This window comes from Panthera leo, chromosome A1 (genome assembly GCF_018350215.1).
Source record: "Panthera leo isolate Ple1 chromosome A1, P.leo_Ple1_pat1.1, whole genome shotgun sequence".
Taxonomy (NCBI): domain Eukaryota; kingdom Metazoa; phylum Chordata; class Mammalia; order Carnivora; family Felidae; genus Panthera; species Panthera leo.
Genome location: NC_056679.1, coordinates 163,484,387 through 163,510,164, shown reverse-complemented (window position 1 = coordinate 163,510,164; position 25,778 = coordinate 163,484,387). Strand labels below are relative to the sequence as shown.

At 35.1% G+C, this 25,778-nt stretch overlaps 2 protein-coding genes across 30 annotated transcripts in view; one reads left to right on the top strand and one right to left on the bottom strand.

The window, feature by feature from the left end:
* Positions 1-2,703, bottom strand: part of PPIP5K2 (diphosphoinositol pentakisphosphate kinase 2) — a 72,937-nt gene extending 70,234 nt beyond the window's left edge. For 10 of the 14 annotated variants that reach the window (XM_042944515.1, XM_042944519.1, XM_042944520.1 and 7 more), the window contains exon 1: positions 1,052-1,275. The gene's annotated coding sequence lies outside the window, so the exon portion shown is untranslated. The other 4 variants (XM_042944516.1, XM_042944517.1, XM_042944525.1 and 1 more) reach the window with 4 other exon arrangements.
* Positions 1,365-25,778, top strand: part of GIN1 (gypsy retrotransposon integrase 1) — a 78,840-nt gene continuing 54,426 nt past the window's right edge. For 13 of the 16 annotated variants that reach the window (XR_006204374.1, XR_006204372.1, XR_006204368.1 and 10 more), the window contains exons 1-9: positions 1,365-1,455; positions 9,623-9,768; positions 11,071-11,264; positions 11,993-12,025; positions 13,064-13,369; positions 16,114-16,305; positions 16,408-16,590; positions 17,326-17,611; positions 24,225-24,494. Coding sequence is in view for 3 of the 16 variants with exons in the window: in XM_042944620.1 (XP_042800554.1) it covers positions 9,627-9,768; positions 11,071-11,264; positions 11,993-12,025; positions 13,064-13,369; positions 16,114-16,305; positions 16,408-16,590; positions 17,326-17,611; positions 24,225-24,494 (1,606 nt within the window). In the remaining 13 variants the exon portion in view is untranslated. Of the gene's footprint in view, positions 1,456-9,622; positions 9,769-11,070; positions 11,265-11,992; positions 12,026-13,063; positions 13,370-16,113; positions 16,306-16,407; positions 16,591-17,325; positions 17,612-24,224; positions 24,917-25,778 lie in introns of those variants that run through there. The other 3 variants (XM_042944627.1, XR_006204377.1, XM_042944634.1) reach the window with 3 other exon arrangements.

Here is a 25,778-nt window from a genome sequence, read left to right as displayed (position 1 = left end):
AAGCAACGAAGCACAATGGTAAGACAATAGTAACAGTCAATAATACAGATTTTGGAACCTGAAAAATCTGGTTTCTAACAGAGGTTCAAACGTTTACTAGTAGCAAAAGTTTATTAGGACGAGTTAAGTGACCTCTCCAAGCCTCAGTACCTACCTCTGGAAAATGAGACGAATAATCTAACATACATCATGGAATTGTTGAGAAGTACATGAGAACATATGTAAATCACCTGGCACACATAAGAACTCAGTCAATGGCGGCTATCTTTAATATTTAATCTGCCTGAAACAAAAACTGTATTTTTCATTGAAGAATTTTCAACAGCAAAACAATACCCTATCCCAGCGTCGGGCAAGGATGCTAGGTGCTAAAGCCAGCCATGCTTCCTACTTCCCCAGCTAAGCCTTCCAGCACACTAGATCAAGACAAGTATCACCCATAAGAATTCAAAGGTCGCAAACTGCCAGAAGTCGTCCATAAACTAGTAAATGTGATACAATGGTCGCCACCCTCGTTCCTTCTCCCTCCAAGCGCGCGAGGTGCAACAATCGAACTCATTAGGTGAGGGAGAGACCTGCAGCCTCCGTTTTTATTCTGGAAAGCTGCAACGCAAGGGCCTTTTTGTTCTCTTGAAGTGGGGGTGCAGGCGGCGAGAAAAGGGGCAAAGACTGAAAACAAAAACAGCGATCTCGACCCACAGCAGTCCCCAAACTCGAGGCTGCCTACTTTGGTGGAGCGAGCCCACAGGCTAGAGTACCAGCTTAGGCGCTCGGCAGTTCCCTTCTGGCTGGGCTGAAATCTCGTGTATCTCAAACCCAAGAAATAAAAAAGGGACGCAATAGAAGAGAAGAAGAAATCCAGACGCGAAAAGCGCCTCAGGGCTGTAGTGTCACTCCTTCCTCGCCCACGCTGCCTTTTGCTCTGGCACACGCCCCTGGGAAGAGCGCGTGTCTGGGCTCCGCAACGCGCAGGAGACAAAGCAACTGCCCAGCAGCGGCCTCGGTGACCGGGTTCGGCAACTCGGTTCTCCTCCGGTCCCGGAATCCTCACCTGCCACCGCTGCAGTAGCCACGCGAGCTGCAGGAGATAGCCGAGCCCACTCGGGCTTCGGTTTCCCCTTTAATGCCGGAGACAGGAGTGAGGTGTTCGTCAAAAGACTACAGCTGTTAGGTAGGACGTCGGTCTCCTCTCTACAGTAGCAGATGAAGGGCCACGCAGAGGTTCTGCAAAGCACTACACCACCTCCCTTATCTCGGTCGCGCCTCTCCCCGCCCGCCTCGGGTCTCACCAAGAAATCTCCCCGGGCGGAACGATTTCCGGCAATTGCCAAACAGTCCGCACGGCCCTCATAAGCACACACCTCTTAAAGACACCGGTAGTTCCGCTTCCGGCAGCACCAGATAAGTCGCGAGAGGAAGCTTAAATCCTGTCGTTTGCTTTTAGGACCACTTTCGGTGAGTGGTCGTCCCGGTATGCTTTGTTATGTCTGATGATTTTTAAAGTGAGGCATCACCTGACAGTAATTTCAAAACCATTTCTATCGACTAGTTTAAAAAAGGGTTTAATTGACTGTGGAGATTGCGCAGGCGCTCTTGGGGCGAGAGGGCCTTGCTTGGGCGTTACGGCGTCCCGCGGCCGCTGAGTGGAAAAGGGGCGAGTTTTGTTGTCAGGCGTGGGGAGGTGCCTAGTCTGTGTAACCGAGTTTTACTTGATGGTCTTCCTGCTTTTGTTAAATTTAGCTGGACCTTGCCCTGAAGAATTGATTAACGAGCCATTAAGCCTCCCTGGAAATGCTCTCTAATAGTTAAAATAGCGTCCGAGAGTCAGAGCAGGTTCAAAAATTGACCGTGGCAGTTGGCTGACATGAACGAAGTCTCCCTACTTACTTTATCATAGTTGCCATTTAATCTGAAATATTCGCCTTTCGCCCCAAATTACAATCTCCTGTGGCGGTGGGAGACGCGAATTCAAGGGACAATCTTGTCCCGTAGTTCTAAAGGCAAAGTACACACTTTTTTTCTGTGGACTTTTCCTTTAAATGAGCTTTTCTGAACTAAAGTGGAGAAATAATTTTCAAAATGGAAATTCACTTATCACATGTGGCTTCATGTGTATGCATATAGGGATGAAGGCATTTTTTTGTTAAAACCAATTTATAGTGCCTGGTGTAATTAGATTTCCCAGTCTTTAACATTACATAAAATTATGCATTTCCTTTTGTCAGAGATTAAAGTAGACCAACGCAGAAGTAAAAATAATGATCACAAGTTCACATGTTCATTGAAATGTTACAGATTTTAAGTTTTTAAGGTGGAACACATGCATTTAACAACTTTTTGGAGGCTTAAATTGGTAGCCTTGATGGGTTTTGTCCAATCCTAATTTTATTTAAAGTGATACTTAACCACTTCATTTTATTGCACACAAAATAAAATGATTAAAGGAATTAAGTAATAAGTATTTACACAGGTACTTACTGATTTTATTTGACGTTGTATCAGGGACGTTGTATCAGTGTTAAAGCTCAACCAAGTTTGATCCTGACAGTTCCTCTTGCAAAATTAGAAGTTGTAGTCAGCCACCTTCACCTCCTTTTCTCATTCCTACTTTTTTTAATACACAAATTCTTAAAAATAAGAACATATTTAAAGAAGTCCTAAACTTCATTTTTATAACTTAAACCACTTAATTCTATCCTGTAAACGATACCTTCATTCAGCATTTGGGTATAGGAAGATATTTAGGTTTGTTCTAATATTACAGTTTAAAGCCATTTTCTTTATATTCACTACTCAATTGGATGGTTTTTAGGGATCACATGGTGAGTGTACTTTGACAAGAAAAAACTACTGGTTCTTTGAGTTACTCTTGTGTATAAATGCCAATTAAAAAAAAAATTAATGTTTATTTATTTTTGACAGAGAGAGACAGAGCCTGAGCAGGGGAGGGGCAGAGTGAGAGAGGGACACAGAATCAGAAGCAGGCTCCAGGCTCTGAGCTGCCAGCACAGAGCCTGACGTGGGGCTCGAACTCACAAACTGTGAGATCATGACCTGAGCCGAAGTCGGCCGCTTAACCGACTGAGCCACCCAGGCGCCCCTATAAATGCCAAATATTAACAGCAAACTTTAACCTAACTTACACGATTTTCCTTTCTGTGAACTGATTTTTCTTAAGTATTTAAGCTTGTGAACCCCATTAGACTATAAACTCATTATAATGTATTAAATAACTCTTGAGTCTTCTGGGTTTTGATGTTAGCATTACAACAAACAAACATTGCCATAAAACATTAATCACCATAAGTGAAGAGACAAGATTTTCAATCTTTTTACTTGTAAGGAAAGCTTTTGAGAAAAGAAAGTGTTCTTTACTACTTTGAACAGCTTGATGTGGCTGATAATAGTGAAATGTTTTAACAGTAATTGTATATTGCTTGACTATTTGCAAAGGACTTTCCAAGTCTTTTCAATCTCATTGATCCTGATATTTATGAAGAAGGAGGGATAAGTATTATTTTCTTTTTTCATATGTGGATACTGAGACTTAGGTACTTAGGTAGCTCTTACACTAGAAATTCTGACCCCTAAAAGTCTTGACTTCTTTGACACACCCTTCTTGGAGTGCGATAGATATGCAAGTGAAGTATTGTTTTCCTAAGTGAAATAACAATTATCTTTGGAACATGTGCCCTTTTCTTTTTTTTTTCTAATTCAGTGCTCTCTTTCCTATGAGGAAGAGCAAATAATTCTTTATTCATTTACAAATAGTTGAATGTCCATTGTGTCCCAAACCATGTGAAATGATTAAAAATTAATATCGCTTTCTCATATATAACCTGAATTATTAAAAAGTATTTTATAAGTTTTCTAGCAGAGGCCTGGGCCAAGAATTATTAAATCTGAGGACATTAATTCAGTTATTAGTGTAGCAGGGGAAAAAAAGCCAACGGGAAATTTGAAGCAACATAGAACAGGCTGCAAATGCCTAGTGCTTGCACTTACTGTGTTGCTTTGTACAAATTGGATAATGTCTGTGAACCTCTATTTTCTTATCTATGAAGTAGATATACAACTAGTACCTACTTGACAGGATGTTGAGAGGATCATCACAGTAAAGCACTGTATAAATGTTTGCAATTTTTAAAAATTGCTTTTGCAGTTATTTAGAGAATTCTCCTTTAAAAAAAAAATTGTTCCCTGTTCCTGTAGTTCCTATAGTTTTGGCTTTTCTGGATATTGTATAAAACAGTAGCATATAGTGTGTAGCCTTTTGTGTCTCACTTTTTTTACTTAGCATAATGATTTTTGAGATTCATCCTTATTATTAAGTAGATTTTCAGTTTGTTCCTTATCGATGTTCCTTATCAATTCCATCATATGGATCTACCATAATTTGTTTACCCATTCATCCACTGATGAACATTTGGTTCATTTTCAGATTTTAGCTGTTAGGAATAAAGCTTCCGGAAACAGTCACATATACATTTTTGTATGAACATATAATTTCTCTTTAGTTAAAACTGTTTTCAAACATGTTTACACCATTTTTTATTCTCACCAGCAATGCTCTGTACCCTTTGTAGTGCTTAGTATTGTCAGGTTTTGTTTCTTTTTTGTTGTTTTTTGCCATTTTGATGGATGTGTAGTAGTATCTTAGTTTTTATTTGTATTTTTTTAATTGTCTAATTGTGTTGAACATGTTTTCACCTGTTTACTTGCAAGTCATCTTTAATGAAATGTCTGTTCAATCTTTTGCCCATTTTTTAGTTGGATTGATCATTACCTTACTGAGATTTGAGAGTTCTTTTCAAATTCTGGACATAAGTTCTTTATTATATATGTGTACTACAAATATTTTCTCTCAGCTGAGATTGCTGTTTTCGTAAAATTTAAATTATTTCTTTTATGGATGGTTCTTTTTATTTGCTCTCTGGAAATCATAGCTAATGTAAGCTCACCAAGATTTTCTTTTTTGTTGACTTCTAGCAGTTCTGTAGTTTTAGGTTTTACATTTAGGTCTATGACCCATTGGGATTGCTTTTTACACATGGTGCAAGTTATGAATTGAGGTTCATCTTTTTTCATATGGGTGCTTAGTTGTTCTAGCATCATTTGTTGTAAATATTATCCTTTCTCTATTGAATTTCTTGGCATCTTTGTCAGAAATTAATTTACCATTTCTTTGTGGTTGTTTCTGGACACTATTCTGTTCCATAGATCTTTGGCTATCGTTTTCCGATACCACAGTCTTGATTACTATAGATTAAAGGAAGTCTTGAAACCAGGTAATGTGAAATTCTTCAACTATATCCGTGTTTTTTGAACTTGTTTTAACTATTCTAAGTCTTTTGGTTTTTGAACTTGTTTTAACTATTCTAAGTCTTTTTGGTTTTCTATTTAACTTTAGAATCAGCCTGTCAGTTTGTACAAAAGAGCTGGCTGGGTTTCTGATTGTGTTGCATTGATTTTGTAGATCACTTTGAGGAGAACTGACATCTTAGGAAGTTTACCCAGCTTTTTCTCATTATTAGGATGGGAAGGGCTCTTGTTCCAGCATTCTAGATTCTAAGACAGAAGCTTCTGTGGGGATTTTTTAATGCTATTTCAGAAAGGAATAATGTATTTCCATTGTTGAATATTATAATTTACCAATTTCTATCTAAATTAACCACCTGAAGTTATTTTCCTTATCTGGAAAGTGTGAGATTGAATCATAATCTCTGGCCTTCCTTTTAGTGGTAACCTACTGTGTTCTACAGTCAAAGATCTAATTTTTACATTTGCCATGTGGTATATTTAATTTTTCAAAAATTTATTCATATTTCCTTACTTCTTGAAAATTAAATTTACTTTTAGTATCCTTTTCTATATTTGTGTGATACCAGAGAATAGAAATATGAAATATAGTAAGCCTTCTGTTAATAAAATTGGTCTTTCACATTAGAAACCCTTATTTCAATGAACTTTTTTTTCTGGAAGCTAGAAACACGTATCACCAAGAAAGGTGTATGTTTTAAAAGTGTAAAAATTAACTTTGAAAGAGAAAATGAAATAAGAAATCTTATTCTTCTATGAAATTAGCTCTTGCTTTTTTTTTTTCTTTATTTGGAAGTGCTTAGAGAACAGAAATAAGAGATTGACCTAATAGGTGCTTTCTGTCATATACTTATAGAACTTAGTATTAACATTGATATCTGCCAGGTTTCTTTGGTTCCAGTTAAACATTTGACAAAAACTTTCAGTCTGTACCTCTGATGAACCTATAATTAAAAAAAATTTTTTTTTAATGTCTATTTTTGAGAGAGACAGAGACAGAATGCGAGTGGGTTAGGAGCAGAGAGAGAGGGAGACACAGAATCCGAAGCAGGCTCCAGGCTCTGAGCTGTCAGCACAGAGCCTGACTTGGGGCTCCAACTCACAAGCTGGGAGACCATGACCTGAGTCGAAGTTGGACACTACTGACTGAGCCACCCAGGCGCCCATGAACCTATAATTAATAAATATCAGTGTTCTGGGGTACCTGGGTGACTCAGTCAGTTAAGCGTCTGACTTCAGCTCAGGTCATGATATTACTGTTTGTGAGTTCAAGCCCCGTGTCGGGCTCTGTGCTGACAGCTCAGATCCTGGAGCCTGCTTTGGATTCTGTTGTCTCCCACTCTCTCAGCGCCTCCCCTACTCATGCTCTGTTTCTCTCTCTCTCTCTCTCTCTCTCTCTCTCAAATAAGTAAACATTTAAAAAAGAAAAAAAAGAACTCACACAACAACCGAAATAAATATATATATATATATATATATATATATATATATATATATATATATAATCAGTGTTCTCAGTCTACAGCCTTTCCTTAACATCTAGATATTTAACTCAATAAATCTAGTTTGTATTTACTTGTTAAATGCTTTAACTCGCGGTTCTCAAATTGTGTGCCAAAGCTTTCCTGGACATCATAGTTAATTGACAGGATGCCATGGAATATTTTAAGCTTTCAAAGAAGCACAGCTGTACTCAACATCTATCAGATCTCTTGTGGACTACTAGTCTGAGGTAGTTCACAGTTTCAACATATGGTCACACTACATTGCTTTCTTGATATCTTCGCAAAACTGGTTTTTTAGATGGTTGCTGTGGTAATAAAGCAAATACTGCATGAAAATCAATGTGGAAGAGGAAATGAGGCCAGCAGGGTCTAATCTGATTGCAAGCTTTGAGAATTTGTACACTGACTAGCAGGTACATGCATGCCATTATAAGTAATTGTAATTATGTAAGAATAAAATAAAAAGATTATTTTATTCTGCTTATATGTATTTTTCAAGTGGTTTCTCAGTTTTTAGGGCTTAAAGTTCTTTATATATGCTGAGTATGAGTCCTTTGTTAGATATATATATTAAAAATATCTTCTCCCAGTCTGTGGATTAACTTTCCTTTCCTCTTGAACAGGCTTTGATTTTGATGAAGTGCAATTTGTTATAATTTTTTTCTTTTAAGAATAGTGATTTTTGTGTCCTGTTTAAGCAGTCTTTACATATCCCAAGGTTTTGAAGATCTTCCTATATTTTCTCCAGAAACTTTATAACTTACCTTTCATATTTAGGTTTGTGACTTATCTGGAATTAAGTTTGTGGAAGATGTAAGTAGTTAAGATTCATTCCCCCCCCCCCCCCCCCCGTACATATAGCAGATATTTCCAGCATCATTTATTGAAAAGGCTTTCTCTTCCCCCCTTTGTATTTATTTATGCCTTTGTTGTACATTGATTGTATACATGTGGATCTAATTCTGGACTCCTTGTTCTGTTCCAGTGACGTATTTGTCCATCCTTATGCCAATACTTCACTGTTGTATTAACTATAGTTTCGTAGTAAGTCTTAAAACCTGATCCATTCATTTTTGATATTTTTTAGAAACTGTAATAAGTTACATTTGTTTGATTTTGGGATATAGCTATCTGTTATAAAATGAAAAATGCATATACTTAGTATTTAGTTGAAAGTGAATAAACTTAGAACAAACTGTTTTATAATACATTACAGAGATAATTAACTTGTTTTTTAGGTTATGAGAGGACAGAATTAGCTTTGCAGAAACTTTGCTTTCAAAAATGGCTTATAGTTCATGCTAACCCAAGATTAAAAGATGTTATAAATGTACTGATATCTTCACTGGAAGTTATGAAAAGATCAGAAACATAGTTATTGAATGTGGAAAGTGATATATCATAGGGGAAGACACTTAATAGGCTATTTAAGCCATGGGTTCCTAGGCACACTCTATTCTTTTTTGTTCTAACATTCTCTCTGCAGTAGCATTCTCTTGTAGCCTCCTCCCTAGATTTTCTAGTGGTCAGTAAACATCCGTATTATTTTTAGAAATAAAAACTTTATGTATTTGTATCAGAGCCCTGGTAGGAAATAGAAGATACATTTTACTGGGAATTTGAAGAAAATTTAACGAAGCTCCTCTATAAAGACATAAGAACAGGGTACGGGAAATCAACATGGAACCTGGAGATTAGTAACAGCAGGAAATAAGGATGGCATAGTACCTCTGAATTAACAAGAAGAAATGATGTTATAGACTTCTAATGAGAACTACAGACATGGAGGATGGGCTACTCAACAGGAGCTGTAGTTATAGAAGGTTGCAGCCTAAACCAAGGAAGGACCTGTGAAACGAATATCCTGACTTCTTCTCCATTCTGATTTGCCTGCTGGTACCTCCCATTGGACAAGTCTAATCAGAAAACTATAAATGTAGTCTGTAAGGGTCAGTCTCTTTGGGCACAGTAGCAGGGAAAGAAAGGCCAAAAATTGATCTGGATTGATGAGAGTGGTGGCACACCCAATACTCTGCACAGAATAATTCCTTTTAGCTGAAAATATGAAAGACAAGGTCTTTTTTTTTCTTTTGAATTTAGTGATTTTCCATATAATTTATGGTCTAAAATAGACACATTTTATTTTGTTTTAATTTTGCCAGTGCACCCAGAGTTTTCTTTATAACATAAAGTATGTACAGGACCAAAAATCATTTCTCTTCAAGAAAAAGCAGCTTAGATGCAGTTCAGAAGAGCATATGATGAGATCTAGCATAGCTAAATATCTTCTTTTTCATTTATCATTTGAACATTTCCAAAATCTCATAAATTATTTGGATAGGCTTTGTTTTTGCATTTCCCAATGACCATAAATATATTTAGGAATAATATAAAACTATTTCTGCCTTTTATAACCTATCATGTATTTAAATGTCACATAACAACCATCTTAAATAAGTGACATTTCAATTGATGGTAGTGAGAGACTTGAAGCAAAACTTTTAGAAGTGTACTTGTTTATTTTCTTTTTTCCCATTATGTGGAAAATTTTCAGCATTTATTCTCACATGGAAAGAGACAAGATAATGTGTCATGATGTATCTCAAAAATAGCTTTTGAATATTTTAGTTCATATACGTCACACAGTTCCTTTTCTGTACTATAATTATCTCCGTCACAGATAATATCCTGGGAATGTTCAATTCATATGTAAGCAGAAATATGACAGCAGCCTGCACTGAAATAGCAACTGCACAAGCTTATCATTTAAGTTATACCTTTAAATATCTTTTACCTAGGTTCATGATGGTCCGTAGTGGAAAAAATGGTGACCTTCATCTTAAGCAGATTGCGTATTATAAACGAACTGGTGAATATCATCCAACTACGCTACCAAGTGAGAGGAGTGGCATAAGAAGAGCAGCAAAAAAATTTATCTTCAGAGGTAACATTAATGCCCTACATCTTAAGTAAAAAGTTAATATAGATGCTTTTCCATGTGTGTTCTCTGTGGAGTCCTGAGAATTTCTGCAGTAACTGGTTGTTGCTTAACAGTTACCAGTGTAATTGATGATGCCACTCACTCAAAAGCAAAATAAAAATGACACTGAAGCTAACTGAATGCCAGCAAGCATGAAAAGGCCATTTTAAATCATAGACCGAAAATGATACCATGAAAAATTAAACACTCACCTAAATTAACCTTGCCTGCTTTTGTTCTCAGGTGGTTCCAACTTTAATGACACTTTCTACCACTTATGTCACTATTAATGAAGAGCTTAATTGATGCTAACATGAAAGTGTTGACGTTAACTTTTCTTGCTATATTTATTCCTGTGGTCTCCCCCTGCCATCAGATATTCTCAGGATCACATTCATTTTTGGACACCTAATCCCCCTGAATGGAATGAATATTTGAAAGGCAGTAGAATCTTTATGTTGAAAGATTATGATAATTTTTCTCTTTCTCCTCTTCACAGGGAAGAGAAGTTTTGAGTTGAAATAAGCTGGTAGTCACCAGATAAATGAATGAATGTTGGTGCTATTAATGGGAGTTTTGTCTATAGGTAGAAAATCAGACTTCCTTAAAAGCGGGTCATGAAGACTATAAAATAATAAATAAACACCTCCCCTTATCTCTCTGTGTATAACCCTTCCTATAATTCCTCTACACTTAGTAAGGACACGTTTTACTTTTTGGTAAAGTTAGGATTCATTCATTTATTTATTTAATCATTTACGCAGCAAATGTTTACCAAGTTCCTACTGTGTGCCAATCACATGTTAGGTTGAGGATAATACATTGATGAATAATTTAGATGAGGTTCCTGCTCTTAAGTTGCTTACCTTCTAATTCAAGTAAGGAATGTTCCACTCAGCATATAGTTAATTAAGCACATTAGTAACTTGATGCTGTATTTTGGAGTTTTTTTCCAGTTTGAGTACTCCCATGAAAAGATAATTTTATACTTCTGTGGTTATTACATGTTTTGGTGAGCAAGCTAGCTCCACTGGTATAGTTATAAAATTACAGCAACTGGTGCTCCTCCTATGTATCTAGTAAGTTTAGCAGCTGAAAACCTTTCAGACTGCATGTATTCATTACAAATAAATATGCTATCTTAGAGGGAAAAAAAGAGTAAAAAAAAAAAAAACGTAACGGCTTGAAGATAAGGCTGTGATTATTTTAAAACTATATTGGTCTCTAAAAATTGCAATTATATCTTTTTGGCATTATTTATTCTAGAAAAAAAGCTGTTTTATGTTGGAAAAGACAGAAAACAAAATCGTTTGGTGATTGTTTCAGAAGAAGAAAAAAAGAAAGTCCTAAGAGAATGCCATGAAAATGACACTGGAGCTCATCATGGCATATCCAGGACCCTTACTCTAGTGGAATCCAGTTATTATTGGACTTCTGTGACCAATGATGTCAAACAGTGGGTATGGCTTATGTATTAAGAATTTCTTAGGGGTACCTGGGTGGCTCAGTCGGTAAGTGTCCGATTCTTGATTTTGGGTCAGGTCATGATATCACAGTTGTGAGATCGAGCCCCACAGTAGGCTCCTCACTGGCGTGGAGCCTGCCTAAGATTCTCTCCTTCTCTCTCTGTCCCTTTCCCACTTGTGCATGCACGAGAATATTTTAAATAATGTCTTTGTAGTAGATATCCAAAATTCTTTATTGCTCCAGATTTATTCTAGATATTACCTCTTATTAAGCACTTTTTGTATGGTAGTTTTTGTACAAAAACATTTAAAAGGAGTTTTACTTCCCATCAAAATTCTCCTTTAAAATCACTAAAGTATAATTTGAACTAAAACGTTATTTAAACATTTGAAAAATAGCATATTTAAATAGATTATTTAGAACCAGGTTTTCATCATTCAACTCTTGTATAGGCAGAATTCAAATGGGGCTGAAATTCTTTTGACTAAATGATTACCTCTCTGATGGCAATCATGTGATCTTTTCTTGAGAGGAGACTATGTTCATAAGTCAGATCCATTGTATGCTCTCATCTTTTGTGCATATTTCATCTTGATATAGAAAATATCAAATATGGTAGATACCCCAAATCAACTAAAGGTAAAATCAAGTTGCAAAATAATGAAATTCGTCTGAGTTTTGTAACTTTATGACCTATTAAACCTTCAACTTCTTCTTATAGGAAATTCATCTAGGAATTGTGGTATTCTTACTGGTAGGTCATCTGATTCCTACTGTTTCTAGTGTACTTTATATGATGAATGGTAGGAATTCCTTGGTACGTATATGAGATCCCTTTAATAATTATAATAGTACATTGAAAAGATTGTCATTTCAGGTATAAAAAATTAAACCAACAACTAACTAAAAATCATTTATGAGTTATCAGTTTGTAGTCTATGCATATATTCTAAGACCTCAGTAATTGTATTTGCCTTTATAACCTGCCACACATTACTTTATTCAGTGAAATATTTGCCAAATCTTTATCATTTGAGAATGGATATGATTTTTGGAAATAATCAGAGGTTATTATGAAAACTAGTATATAAGTTGGAAGATAAGACTTTTGATTAAAAGTAACTGTAATGCAAAGACAGTTTATAAAATTTTGTTCACAAGTTGGTTTAAAAGAAGTTTCCTAAGTGGAATTCTAGAAATATGTTGAGCAGTGGCAGCATCCATATGTTAATCAATTCTCATCCCACTTACGTAAAAACCTCCATGACAGCATGGGCTTTGCTTTTGGTCTTTCTGTTTTCTTGAGACCTCGAGGGATTTCTGGCATCTGTAAGTATTGTTTGAATAAAATTATGTTTTAATAAATATTGTTGGAATAGATTAATGACTACATTTATTAGAATGATAACTTTAAAAGAAAAAATCTTTTGATTATAGAAATTATTGTATATTCAGCTACTGACTTCAAATTTTAACAAATTTGATATAAGAAATTTGTTTGAAGATTTATTCATTTAATAAATATATATTGAATATAAACTATTGTTCCATGTGAATAAGACCTGTTAAGGTAGTCCTTGGATTGTAATAACAAGTAATATTTTGCTTATTATTCTAAATAGAAGGTTTTATTCTATTCTGAGAATAGTCTAAAAGTTTCTCTTTCAGAACACAAAGTACCAGTTAACCATTTTCAAGTTCAGATTTATAAGACTGGTATTATGTTGACTATATTAACATCTGTATTTCATTTCTTTTTTTTTTTTTTTTTTACTGTGTGCCTATTTTATAGGTATATGCTTGTCAGCATTGCCAAGTGGCAAAAAATACAGTTATTCTAGCTCCTAAACAGCACTTTCTCAAGGTGGAGAATCCATGGAGTATAGTTACTGTTGATCTGATGGGCCCATTTCATACAAGCATCAGAAGTCACGTGTATGCTATAATCATGACAGATTTGTTCACAAAATGGGTTGTGATTTTGCCTCTCTGTGATGTTTCACCATCAGAAGTTTCTAAAGCTATTATCAATATATTTTTCTTATATGGACCACCACAGAAAATAATAATGGACCAAAGAGAGGAGTTCATTCATGAGGTAAGATAAATAACTTATATCTAAGAGCATATTTTACTTACCTTTCAGTAAGTAATGAAAAGTAACTAATGAAAAGCCTCACCCTAAGTGCATATAGTGCTTAGAGATAATAATAATAACACTGTGAAGCTATTATGAATCACCAGTTTTTCCAGTTATGTTTAAAGTCATGTGATAATCCAGGAGTTTGGAAATTTTACCAAAGGTATCAGTAAATGTTTATAAGCCTCTTTTGTGAGGTTTAATAGCAAAAAACTAAAACTCACAGAAGATTGAGAAAATTTGTTCTTTTTGCTGTGATTTCAGTGGTTTAAATATTACTGAGAGAACATAATGGTGACAAAATGTAATGTTTTCTTTTCCAGAAAATACATAGAAAACACTGCTAAAGTGTTGAAATAATATTAGAATATTACAGTGTGGATGAATACAATGTGTGTGTGTGTATTACACAGTTGGATGAAAATACAGATGTTTTAATAAAATGCACGAACTTTTTGTAAGTCTCTGAAGGAAAGACAATAAACATTGTCAAAGGAAAATCTGCTTCTTTGATTTTAAAGATAGGTCTTAAGGAAAACCAAAATTATAACCATTAATAGAATGTCTTGTTGATGGAAGAAAAAAGGCTCTTGGGGTAAGGATATCAGGATAGCATCCCACAAATGAATTCACTGGATCATTCCTAGACAACTTATTGAAACAAAGTTGTCTGACCCTTTTCCAGAGGTCAGTCATTTAAAGCCATTGATTATAACCTCAGATTGAGGCTATCCCAAATGATACCAATTCTCTGGGATTTCTCTCTTTCTCTGTCTCTTTCTCCCTCTCTCCTTCCTCCCCACCCAATGTGGGGCTCAGACTTAAAACCCTGAAATCAAGAGTCGCATGCTGTACCCACTGAGCCATGTGGGTGCCCCTCTAGGATTTCTTCTAAATTACTTTTGAATTAAAAGGAGGCAGCCTAAATTAGTACATATATTAGCTAGGAACTCTATTAGCTACAAGTAAGAGAATAAGGTGCTATCCTGATATCCTTACCCCAAGTAAGGTACAAGAGAGTACCCCTCTCTTCTCTTGGCTGTCCAAGGTTGGAAGGGTAACTCTGAATGTCATTGGGGACCCATGCTTCTAGTATTATGTTCCATCATCTTTGAGATGTGACTCTCAATCTTATGTTCATGACATGGCTGCCAGAGCCCTTGCCACAAAGTCTGTGTTTCAGACAGAAGAAATGGGTAGGACAACAGACCAAAAAAGCTAGTACCATCTGAGTCTGCCCAGCAACTTCCATTTACAGCTCTTTGGGCCAGAACTATATCACATGACTACCCTTACCTGCACAGCAGCTTGGGAAATATGATTTTGTTTTTGTTGGGTTTTTTTTCCTAATTTATTAGCTTTACCTTTTTAGTTACTGTGATACTTGTCTTCTTACAATTAAGCAACAAGAATATAGTTTTTCAAAAGACAGGTTTATTAATCAAACATTTACCCAGTTAAGAATAATAAAACATAGTCCGAGGCATAAGGTAGGAAAAGTAAGTTGTTCCACATTTTATAGACTTACTGTTAGAAGTTTTCTAAACTCATTTTGGCTTTTGTTAGGTCCTGCAGATAATAAAATAACCACAACAATAATAGTAACATTACAAGTTATAAAGTACTTAGTAAGTTGCCAAGAACTGTTTTAGGTGCTTTACAAACATCTACTCCTATAATGCTCAAGAGTCCTGGGTAGGATTTTCCTCATTCTACAGATGAAGAAAGTGAGTACACAGAAGTTTGGTTACTTGTCAAAGTCACATAGCTATTAACCAGATTATGTGACTTCGTGTTTTTTTGAGAAATTGTTTGCTGAATTAAAATGTTACATGAACTCAGGGTTAGTGTTAAATTCTATTCTTTGATTTCCTTGCTGTATGTGTATGTTTAGCAAGGCACTTAGCCTCCCAAAGCTTCAACTTCTTATCTGTAAAATGGAGTTAATGATAACTTATGATTGTTCTAAGCTAATGTAAAGCATTTAGTGTACTGACCACATAATGACTCAATAAATAGTCATTGCTGTTTTTAATACAATATGTATGCTTTTATATAGAACGGCTACGATCAGTGAAAAAGGCAAGATTCAAATACAAACTTTATTATTTCTTTAATTTTTTAATTTTTATATTCTCAAATTAGGTAACATACAATGTAGTCTAGGTTTCAGGACTAGGACCCAACAATTCATCTCTTACATATGACATCCAATGCTCATCCCGAAGAGGGCCCTCCTTAATGCTCATCACCCAGTTAACCCACTCCCTCACCCTCCCACCCCTATCAGCCCTCAGTTTGGTCTCTGTATTTAAAAGTCTCTTATGGTTTGCTTCCCTCTCTGTTTTTATCTTATTTTTCCTTCTCTTTCCCTATGTTCATCTGTTAAATTTCTCAAATTCCACGAGTGAAATCCTATATCTGCCTTTCTCGACTGACTTACTTCGCTTAGCATGATACTCTCCAGTTCCATCCATGTTGTTGCAAATGGCAAGATTTCATTCTTTCTCATTGCCAAGTAGTATTCCATTGTATGTATATATACCACATCTTCTTTATCCATTCATTAGTTGATGGACATTTGGGCTCTGCATATTTTGGCTATTGTTGATAGTGCTGCTATAAACATTGGGGTGCATGTGGCCCTTTGAATCAGCATAAAATACAAATTTTAAAGTCAACTTTGTTTATATATTTTTCAGATCAATGTTGAACTATGTGGATTGTTTGGCACAAAGCAAATTGTAATTTCTCACGCCTCCCAAGCTGTTTATCGAACTGAAAGTACATCTAGCACAATCAAAGCATTTCTTTGTAAACACTGTGCTGACCACCCAAACAACTGGGATGATCACCTATCAGCCATTTCATTTGCCTTCAATGTAACTCACTTGGTGTGTGTCTTTTTATACTTTTTATAATTCCTCACTTTTGAGTGATGACTGTTTCTTGCTATGTAATTTATTACAAATTGTTGTTTATTTTCGTTAAAATAGGAACCTACTAAAAATACACCATATTTTCAAATGTTTACTCGAAATCCTTATATGCCTGAGACTTCAGATATTCTTCATGAAGTGGATGGTGATGATACAAGTATGTTTGCCAAAATTCTAGGTGCAGTTAAAGAAGCTGATAAATTATCAAAAATGGAGAATAAGACAGCATCAGGACGACAGGTGATTCTATTTAATAGAAAACTCTATAATCTAAAAATCCATAAGGCAATTTAAAAAATTTTGGCATACACATACATACACACGGAGGTACGCACACATCCATAAGCATATATATAATATACTAAGCCAAATTTTTTTCTGTTAAATTCTGTTTGTCTTGATAAAACAGTATGCTTATTAGCTATAAAATCTTGAGAGACCGGGGCGCCTGGATGTCTCAGTCGGTTGAGTGTCCAGCTTTGGCTCAGGTCATGATCTCACCATTTGTGAGTTTGAGCCCCGCGTCGGGCTCTGTACTGACAGCCCAGAGCCTGGAGCTTGCTTCAGATTCTGTGTCCCCCTCTCTCTCCGCCCCACCCCTGCTTGTGCTCTGTCTCTCTCTCTGTCTTTCAAAAATGAATAAATGTAAAAAAAAATTTTTTTAAAAATCATGAGAGACAATAATGGGAGAACCTTGTATTTTGGTATCAAGTAGAGCTGAACTCAGATTTCTGGTCTTGTTGCTTTCCAGTTGTTTGATTTGGGCCAATTGCTTAACCAATCTCAGTTTAACTTCTTTGTGAAGTTAGGGTATTAATGATACTGGTTTTGAAATATTTTAAGATTCAAATGGGATTCATACCCACTTTGTAGTAGTATCTCAGTAAAATAACCATTTTGTTATTATCTGCATTTACCTTCAAGATACTATAGCTCTTTCATTCCTTTGTTCTCTTTTTTATTTTGCTATTGTAGGTGGAGAACAACAATTTTGAGGAACTGAATAAAAGCAAAGTCATTGTTAAAAAGAAACCAAAGCAGTTAAATCCATTTCATCTAAAAGTAGGTCATGAAGTTTTACGACAAAGGAAGAATTGGTGGAAGGATGGTCGTTTCCAGTCTGAATGGGTTGGTCCTTGTGTCATAGACTATATTACCGAAAGTGGATGTGCTGTTCTGAGAGACAACACTGGGACTAGACTTAAAAGACCTATCAAAATGTCCCACCTTAAGCCCTATGTAAGAGAGTCCAGTGAACAAGGTAAACATCTGTCATTTATCTGAATTTTTACTCTTTGAATGAGGAGAGAACTTAAAAATAATATAAGAATCCCCCGACCCTGGCCTAAACTCCTTCTCTTAGTTAGGTTTTCTTTCCCCTTCCCATTTTTATAAAATGTGGTATAGTTTTAGATACCAGGTATTCTGTTTTATTACAATGTCTCTTCTGAAACTGTCAGGCTTGGAAGAAATTTTATTTTGATTTCTAGTTTACTTTTCACACATTTGCCCCACAGTTCACATAGGAGATGCTGTACCTATTTCACAGAAGGAAGAATTAATACCTTTTCTATTTTTACTTTCACAATATTTTACTTGTCACTTTGTGCCTTGTTTAGCATCAGAAAATATCAACTAAGATAAATAATGCCAGAACCAACCGTACTAACCATAATTCTGTGAGATAAATACACTAGGGAACTTTAAAAAAAAAAGTGATTAATTTGTAATGTTGCACCATAGTCAGGTCATGATGGATGCAAGGAGGGTGCAGAGTAGGGTGTAGTCAGAATGCTTTAAGGTACTGTCAGAAGAGGTGATAGCCTTTTGACAGCAAGGTTATACTTGCCCCCAAATGTGGTTTTGAACAGTCAGGATGATATCCTGATTTCTTTAACTCTTCCGTTCAGAGATTAAGAGATAAGTGACATTTTGCCATGGCTTTCAGATTAAATCCCACTTTCTCCAGCCTATTTTAACTGCTCCCTACAGATTCTCTTGGGTGGATAACTGACAGGGAGTGAATTGGTACCTCATCCAGTTAATTTTGCTTTTCCTATAAAGCAGTATTCTTTGAATATGAATAACAAAGGAAGATAATACAGTACCAGGCTTAAGTGAATATTATAAGAGCAATAATAGACTATTTATGTTTACCCTAGTTTTTTAGGATAAAAAAGGCCTTGGAGGCTGCTCAAGAATAGTTTAGCTTTGCTTCCGATCTGGGTTACAACTCTCATGTTTAAAATTCTTAGCACCTTTCCTTCTGCTTATGACAGCCTAATTGCTCTATTAGTAAACTTACCTTGGACTCTTCTAATTCTGAAATCTCACAGTACTCATTCTCTTTCTTGGAAGGTCGGCGCTTTCATTCCTTGTACCTCTTCTCAGTACTGAGTTCCCTTCATGATTTGTCTTATGCAAATTAAGTAGGAAAAAAACTGATTATACAGGTACATGTTGTCCTTTTTTCTCTAGCATGATTTTCTCCCTAGTCTCAGCATTCAGGACTTGCTCCCTTCTAATGTGTAAACCTTCCTTAATTAATACAAAATTTACATTGAAAATGTTGCTATATCAGGATCTGTTTCAACATTTTACAGTTTGCTGTTACCAAAGACTTTCTCAGAAAGGAGGCCAAACATTTTGCTACTCCTGCATATTTCAGAATCCAATTGAGGAGAACAGTTTCTAAACAGAGGCAGTCTAATTTTTGCCTCATGCTCGAATTCTCTGCTGATATTTCTTCCAGTAATATAAAAGAAATCACAATTTTAGTACTAGTGTACATATAAGAAACCTGAGATAAATGGGTAAAATTGTTTTTTCTTGTTAATCAGAGGACGTGTGGTCTGGCCATCCTGGAATCTGGTTCTTGATTACTCTTTGTTTCTTATTTTGTGTTTCTTTTTCTTTTCTTTTCTTTTCATTTTTTTCTTAGATTCAAAATAAATGTGATTTCTGCCATCTTTTTCTTCAGTATCACACATTTTCTTGAAAATCTTTAATTCAAAAGCTGATTTTAAAGAGTCCTTGAGCTGAATGTGAAGCAAACTAAATGTCTTTGAATGACTTAAATCCTTTTCTTTCATTTGACATAAATTTGAAAGAGGTATAGCCTCTGCACTTATCATTGCTGTGCACTGTCTGTCTGCACTTATCATTGCTACCCTTACCAGCCATGAGATCTCGTAGCTGTTTTAAAGACTCACTGTCCAAAGCAGATAAGCTTCTGTTGCCAACTTCTTATCCATTCTTATCTAGAACATGAGGGAACACATTCAGTACTAGGTCTACAATATTTCTCATTGCTATTTTTAGCAACCCTATGTCATTTTGTTTAGTAGTTCAATGTCAGGTACCTTTTCAAGACTAATTATTTTAACAAGAAGTTTTATGACATTCCATACTATCTTTTTGTGATCATAATGTTCCCTTTGAAAGGAAAAATGTTACTGACTCCTTATCGTATCCAACATACATTTTGAGTAGTTTTATTTTGTTTTGGGTGGAAGTTGTGATAGATATCTGTCTGCTGATTGCCCTTCACAATTTATGAAATGGTCTTCATTATTTTGTAAGTTTCCTTTTCCTGCCATAACAAATTACCATAAATTTAGTGGTTTAAAATGCACATCTTACAATTCAGTATCTTAGAATGCCAAGATAATTTTTCTTGGGCTAAAGCCAAATGTTGGCAGGGCTGTGTTCCTTTCTGGAAACTCTAGAAGAGAACCTATTTCTTTGCCTTTCCCACCTTTGAGGGGCTGCCCACCTCGTGTGGGTTGTGGTCTCCTGCCTCTCCAGAGCCAGCAATGGCTGGTAGAGTCCTTCTCAGGTCACAGGCACTGCAACTTCTCTCTTCCTCCCCCTTCCACATTTAAGGACCATGTTCTTGAGGCCACCTGGATAGTACAGGATAATCTCCCTATTTTAGGGTCAGCTGGTTAACAACCTTAATTCTGTCACTTCTCTAATTTTCCTTTGTCATGTAAGGTAATATAAGTACAGGTTCAGGGAGTTTTTGGTACATGGACATCTTTAGGGGCCCATTATTCTCCCAACCACAATTATGGTCTACAGTCAGGAAACAAAACTAACCTTAGTTCTTTATTGTCAAGCCCATGATTTTTATTGTTAATGTAATTCATCCACAGAACCTCCCTTTGTCTGGGCTCCTAGTTGTATAATCTCTAAATCAAGAGTCCTTCAGTTCTCTGTTGTTAGTATTGCTTATCTATTATAGTGACAATTATGTAGTATCAAATTATAATTATTGTTATTTTATCATAAGGAAGGATATACTAGTGTGGCAATACATTCTAATACTTTTAGGATTATCAGGCCATATATAGAATTAGTCTGGTCACCTCTTTTCAGAATAAGAAAATTATTTTAAAACCATGTATTTTTCTGTTTGAAGAAACAAATTAAACCGAATTATGCGGACTTTTTTGAGACTTTAATTTTAACTTATTTTTCTTCTTAGGGAAATCTAAAAATTTGTTTCTTTTATTTTTTTACCGCTTAAAACTATATAAGGTGGGGTGCCTGGGTGGCTCAGTTGGTTAAGCGTCCCACTTGATTTCAGCTGAGGTCATGATCTCATGGTTTCTGAGTTCAAGCCCCATGTCAGGCTCCATGCTGATTCTCATTCTCTCTCATTCTCTCTCTCCCTCCCTCCCTCCCTCCCCCACCCCTCCCTGCCCACCCCCTCCCCCCCCCATCCTACCCTGCTTTCTTGCTGTCTCTTAAAATAAAAATAAACTTAAAAAAAAAAACCAAAAACTGAGTAAGGAAAAGTATGTCAAACTGCTGGTAACACCTTACCTCTTTTTGTGAGAAACTAAAGACCTAATTATTCAGTCTGGTCAAAACTGAAATAATGCTTTTCAGCAAACAGATGTCATAATGATAACTAAATTAACAGAATGAGAAAAGAAAAATTAAGTAAAGTTTATCATGTAATGTGACTGAATTGAAAATGTTTTAATATTGTATGTTTACCTCTCTATCTTGGGGGTAAAAACTTAATTTCTTCTTTTTTAATATCCCTAACTCAGGATTATTCTACATCAGTACCATCCAGTAGATATATATAAAATGCAAAAATTATTTAATAGTGTAATTTTAAATTTTCTAGTAGTCACATTAAAGTAGAAAGAATAAAGTAGAAAGAAACAGGTGAAAATAATTTTAATAATATATTTGATATAACCCAGTGTATCTAATTATTATTATTTAATCATGTGAGTAGGGCCTGATCGAAAGTCTCTTTCAGGTAATTTTTGGTAATTTGTTTTGAAGTTAAAGAGCATTTCTGTTAGCTCCAGTAGGTTTAGACCATAGTAGGAGTTGAAACATATTTGACCTTTCTGAATGAATGAGAATTTTGTTTTTTTTCTTACACAAACAAGGCTTGAAATCTCCAGAGTAATTTTCCATTGCATATAAAGTGATTTGTATAGAATTTGCCAGGTATAGTTCTTGTTGTTTACAGTGTTATTGCAATAGGTACTTTAAAATGTATCACTTATTTAAAAGAAAAAGTATGTATATTATATAAAGACATATATAGAAACTCTCCTCTCATAAACAAGTGAAGTTGGTAAAATCCATTTATTTCGAAGTTCAGTGTAACAAGGGGGTGTTTAAGCTGAAGGTCTGTGAGTACATTTCCAAGATACCAAAGTGGTAACTTCTAAGAACTTTATATCTGTGCATGTTTTTCCTGTTGATACATGTTTACTGGACATATTTTTTAAAAGAGACCTGATTTATCTGCATTGAAAACAGTGTTTGAGACCAAAAACGTCCTTCATCAAAGATCTTGGCAAGGATCTTTGGAAATACCTTAAATGCTGTGGTATCTGCTTTCACTGATATTTTTGCAGCTTTGTGCAGGAATTCCCATGGCTTATTTGAAAAATTTCATCAGCAATGCTTTTATCATACCTAACCTTTTAAAGTTCTCTTATATACTAGTATCTAGCCTTCTCCAATATTAAGAGCCTTAAGAGTGAACTTTGATTTTGAATCTTAGCAACATATGCTAAAAGTGTTTCAAATGCATTGATCACAATTTTGTTCTTTCTTACTGCTCTTGGGCAGTAGCACTTCTCATGGTTTGTATGATTTGGTTTTTATCTTTCAGAGTACCTCTTGTCCAACAGTTCATCATGCTAACATACAAAACTCATTCTTAACCACCTTCAATTATCCATACTTTGATTTTCATCATAAATATGTGTATCTTCTTACCATCCTTCTCAATTTTAGTTCCTACTATTCATAAATAAGAATTGGTGGGGTAAAACTTGGAAAAACCTCTCAGAACTAAAATACCAAGTATACTTTGCTTAATGAAGAATAAAATGGGCAAAACTAAATGCCCACACAAGCCAAGTCCATTTATACCATCTGTGGGTAGAGACCATGGCTTTGATCTTTGGAAGTTTTTAAATCAAAAGTGCTTAAATGTTGTAAACTTAATGGGATTGGATTAGGCTCAGTAAGCTTTCCACAAGTTAGCATGAGAATGGGTAGAAGAGGATCATATTCCAGGGTTTATTAGGAAATTTATATGCTCTGAGAAGTTTTTGTTAATCTCTTATCTAAATGGGCAATTAATCTTCCTTTTGATATTTCTTGAACTTAAAATTTGAGGATTCTTTAAGCCATTAAAATCGTAGAATTATGAATGTTTTGGGAGAAAAATCCAGAAAGAGAAAGCAGGGGTCCGGGAAGTTAATCATCTATCGTGGAAGAGTTCTTTGTTGTAACGAATTAAAAAATGCCAGGTTGGGAGGAATCCTTTTATATACATTAATCTTTTTTTTTTCTTTTGCAAAGATGCTACTGCTTTTCCATCAGTTTAACATTCATATTAAGCATTTTTTTTTCTTGATAGTGATGATAACTTTGCTCAAAATAGAATAAAATGCTGGCAAGGAAAGTTCCTTGTCAGTATTTCAGTATGAATTTAGCTATACCTTAAAACTTCATGAACATTTTGGTATTAAATTAGACTTAGGTAAGCTAAGTATTTTAAGCCCACTTACACATAAGCTTGCCTACTTACCTGTATCATATAAGCCTGACTTTAGTAACTCTCACAGAAGCCTCATTCTAGTAACTTCATATTATTATTCGTTTATAATTTCATATTATAAACAATTTGATATTATTGCTCTACTACATATTCTATGAAGATTAGGTTATCTGAAGTTACAAATGTGAGGATTTAATTTGTTAAATATCATTCAAGATCCCATTAATTCACTCAGAGGTGCTTTTAAGGATAACACCAACATCAGAAATAGAGTTCTATAACTTTGCTTTTAATCTTTACCATCATCTTCAGCCCCTTCTATCCCTTCACCCATACCTGCCAAAGACAGGTCAAGGGAACAGGACAACTTGACTCTTTTAAAATTTTTGGTCTTTCCTGAACTCTATGCATATGAACTGTATTTGTCATTTTTTTAATGTTTATTTATTTATTTTGAGAGAGCATGCATGTGTGAGTAGGAGAGGGACAGAGTGAGAAGGAGAGAGAGAATCCCAAGCAGGCTCTGTGCTGTTAGCGTGGAGCCTGATGTGGGGCTCGATCTCATGAACCATGAGATCATGACCTGAGTTGAAATCAAGAGTCTGGTGCTTAACCAACTAAGCCACCCAGGCGCCCCTGTATATATCATTTTATTCATCCTTTGACATGTATATTTATTTAGTAGATAGGAGAACCCACCAGAAGTTAATCTTATTGTTAATTTTTATTACTTGGGGTTTCATCCTTATTTAACATTGTTTAATTTTAAAATGATGTTTAATTATAATACTAAAAGGTGACCTTATGATGTTTCTTCTTTCAGACAGTCTTTATCTCTTGCAAGGTTCGGTAGTGGCAGATCATGACTACATCGGATTGCCTGAAATTCCAGTTGGAGCATACCAAGCAAATATTCTGGTAGAAGATGCAACTATTGGCGTAGTCGATAATGAATTACTGACATCAAGCAAAGATGGTGAACTATTAGAATATAGAAGTGCCAAAATCTCTCCATTGCTGGAAGATCATAGTACTCTTGAAAAGCAGACTTTCAGTCTGTTGGACTCTTCAAACCAAGTCCTTGAGTACTTAAGTTAGTAAATACTAAAATCTATTTAAAGTGTTTGTTTAGAATGTATAACTCCTTGAATCTTGATATCTTTTCCATTCAAAAAAGTTGTATAGAAGTGTCTTGACACACTCTCGATGACTAAATCCTGAAGTTTTATTTTATAACTATTAATTTATATAAACTTATGTTTGAATGTCAATACATATATATAAAGGCAAAGAAAACATATAATATATAGAATTCCCTTTTTCTTCTGAAAAGAGAATAGGCAAAGCATGATTACTTCTTAGGAAGGAAACTGAATTCCAGCTCAGAACTCTCAGATCTTTCTCTGCTATTGGTGCCATGTTTTCAGTTTAATTTTTTTTTGGAATATTTTCCCCCTTTGAAAAGTAAGTTTGAACTACCTAGAATGGGATTAATAAATATTTATTCAACCATAATGATGAATTAAGTGAAACTTCTTTCTGTGTCATAGGAACTTTTAAAAACTATTGTAGGGAAAAAATTTTAGAGTTGTTTAATAAGCTCTTAAAGGGTATTGATAATTTCACCTTGTAGGCTCAGAATTTGTATCTGAATCGATGTATTGGTTTGAAAACAGTTGTGCATTTCCATAGTATATATTAAGCCAAAAACACCTTTAATAACATTTTTCTTCAATCTTAGAGAAGTAAATAATGCTAACTAGTATAAAAGATTTTAAACTATAAGCTCTGATATTCTGATATTTATAACTTTATTCAACAAATATTTGCTGTAAAACACTTTGAAGAATTTTGTGGGAAGATTAAAGAATGAGTTAGATGTGTGTCTCATCTTCATAAGGGATTTACAGTGTGGTAAAGATTATAGACCATATAAGTCATGTATAACACAAGTTACAAATTACATGCTGAAGTCCATTAGAGAAGTACAGGTAATATACAGAGAGTGTCATAAAGGAGAGATTTTAACTTCTAGATAGAAAATTTAGGATTATGCTTACAAAAGAAGAATCATTTGAACATGACTTTGAAGAATGCACAGGATGTGATGAGACGGTACAAAAGAGAGGAAGAAAAATGAACAGAGTCAGAAAAATATTATAGTGATTCACAGAAAGGCAGGGCTTTTGGTTGTCTATAGTACCTCAGATACTTACATTCAGGTGTAATGTATGGGAAAATAAAGCTGAAAAGGGAAGTATGAATGAAACTTTGTGGAGGGTGTTGAATACGGTTATGGTTTGAATTGTGAAGTACTAAACTCTGGTACCTCAGAATGTGACCTTATTTGGAAATAGGGTTATTGCAGATGTAAACA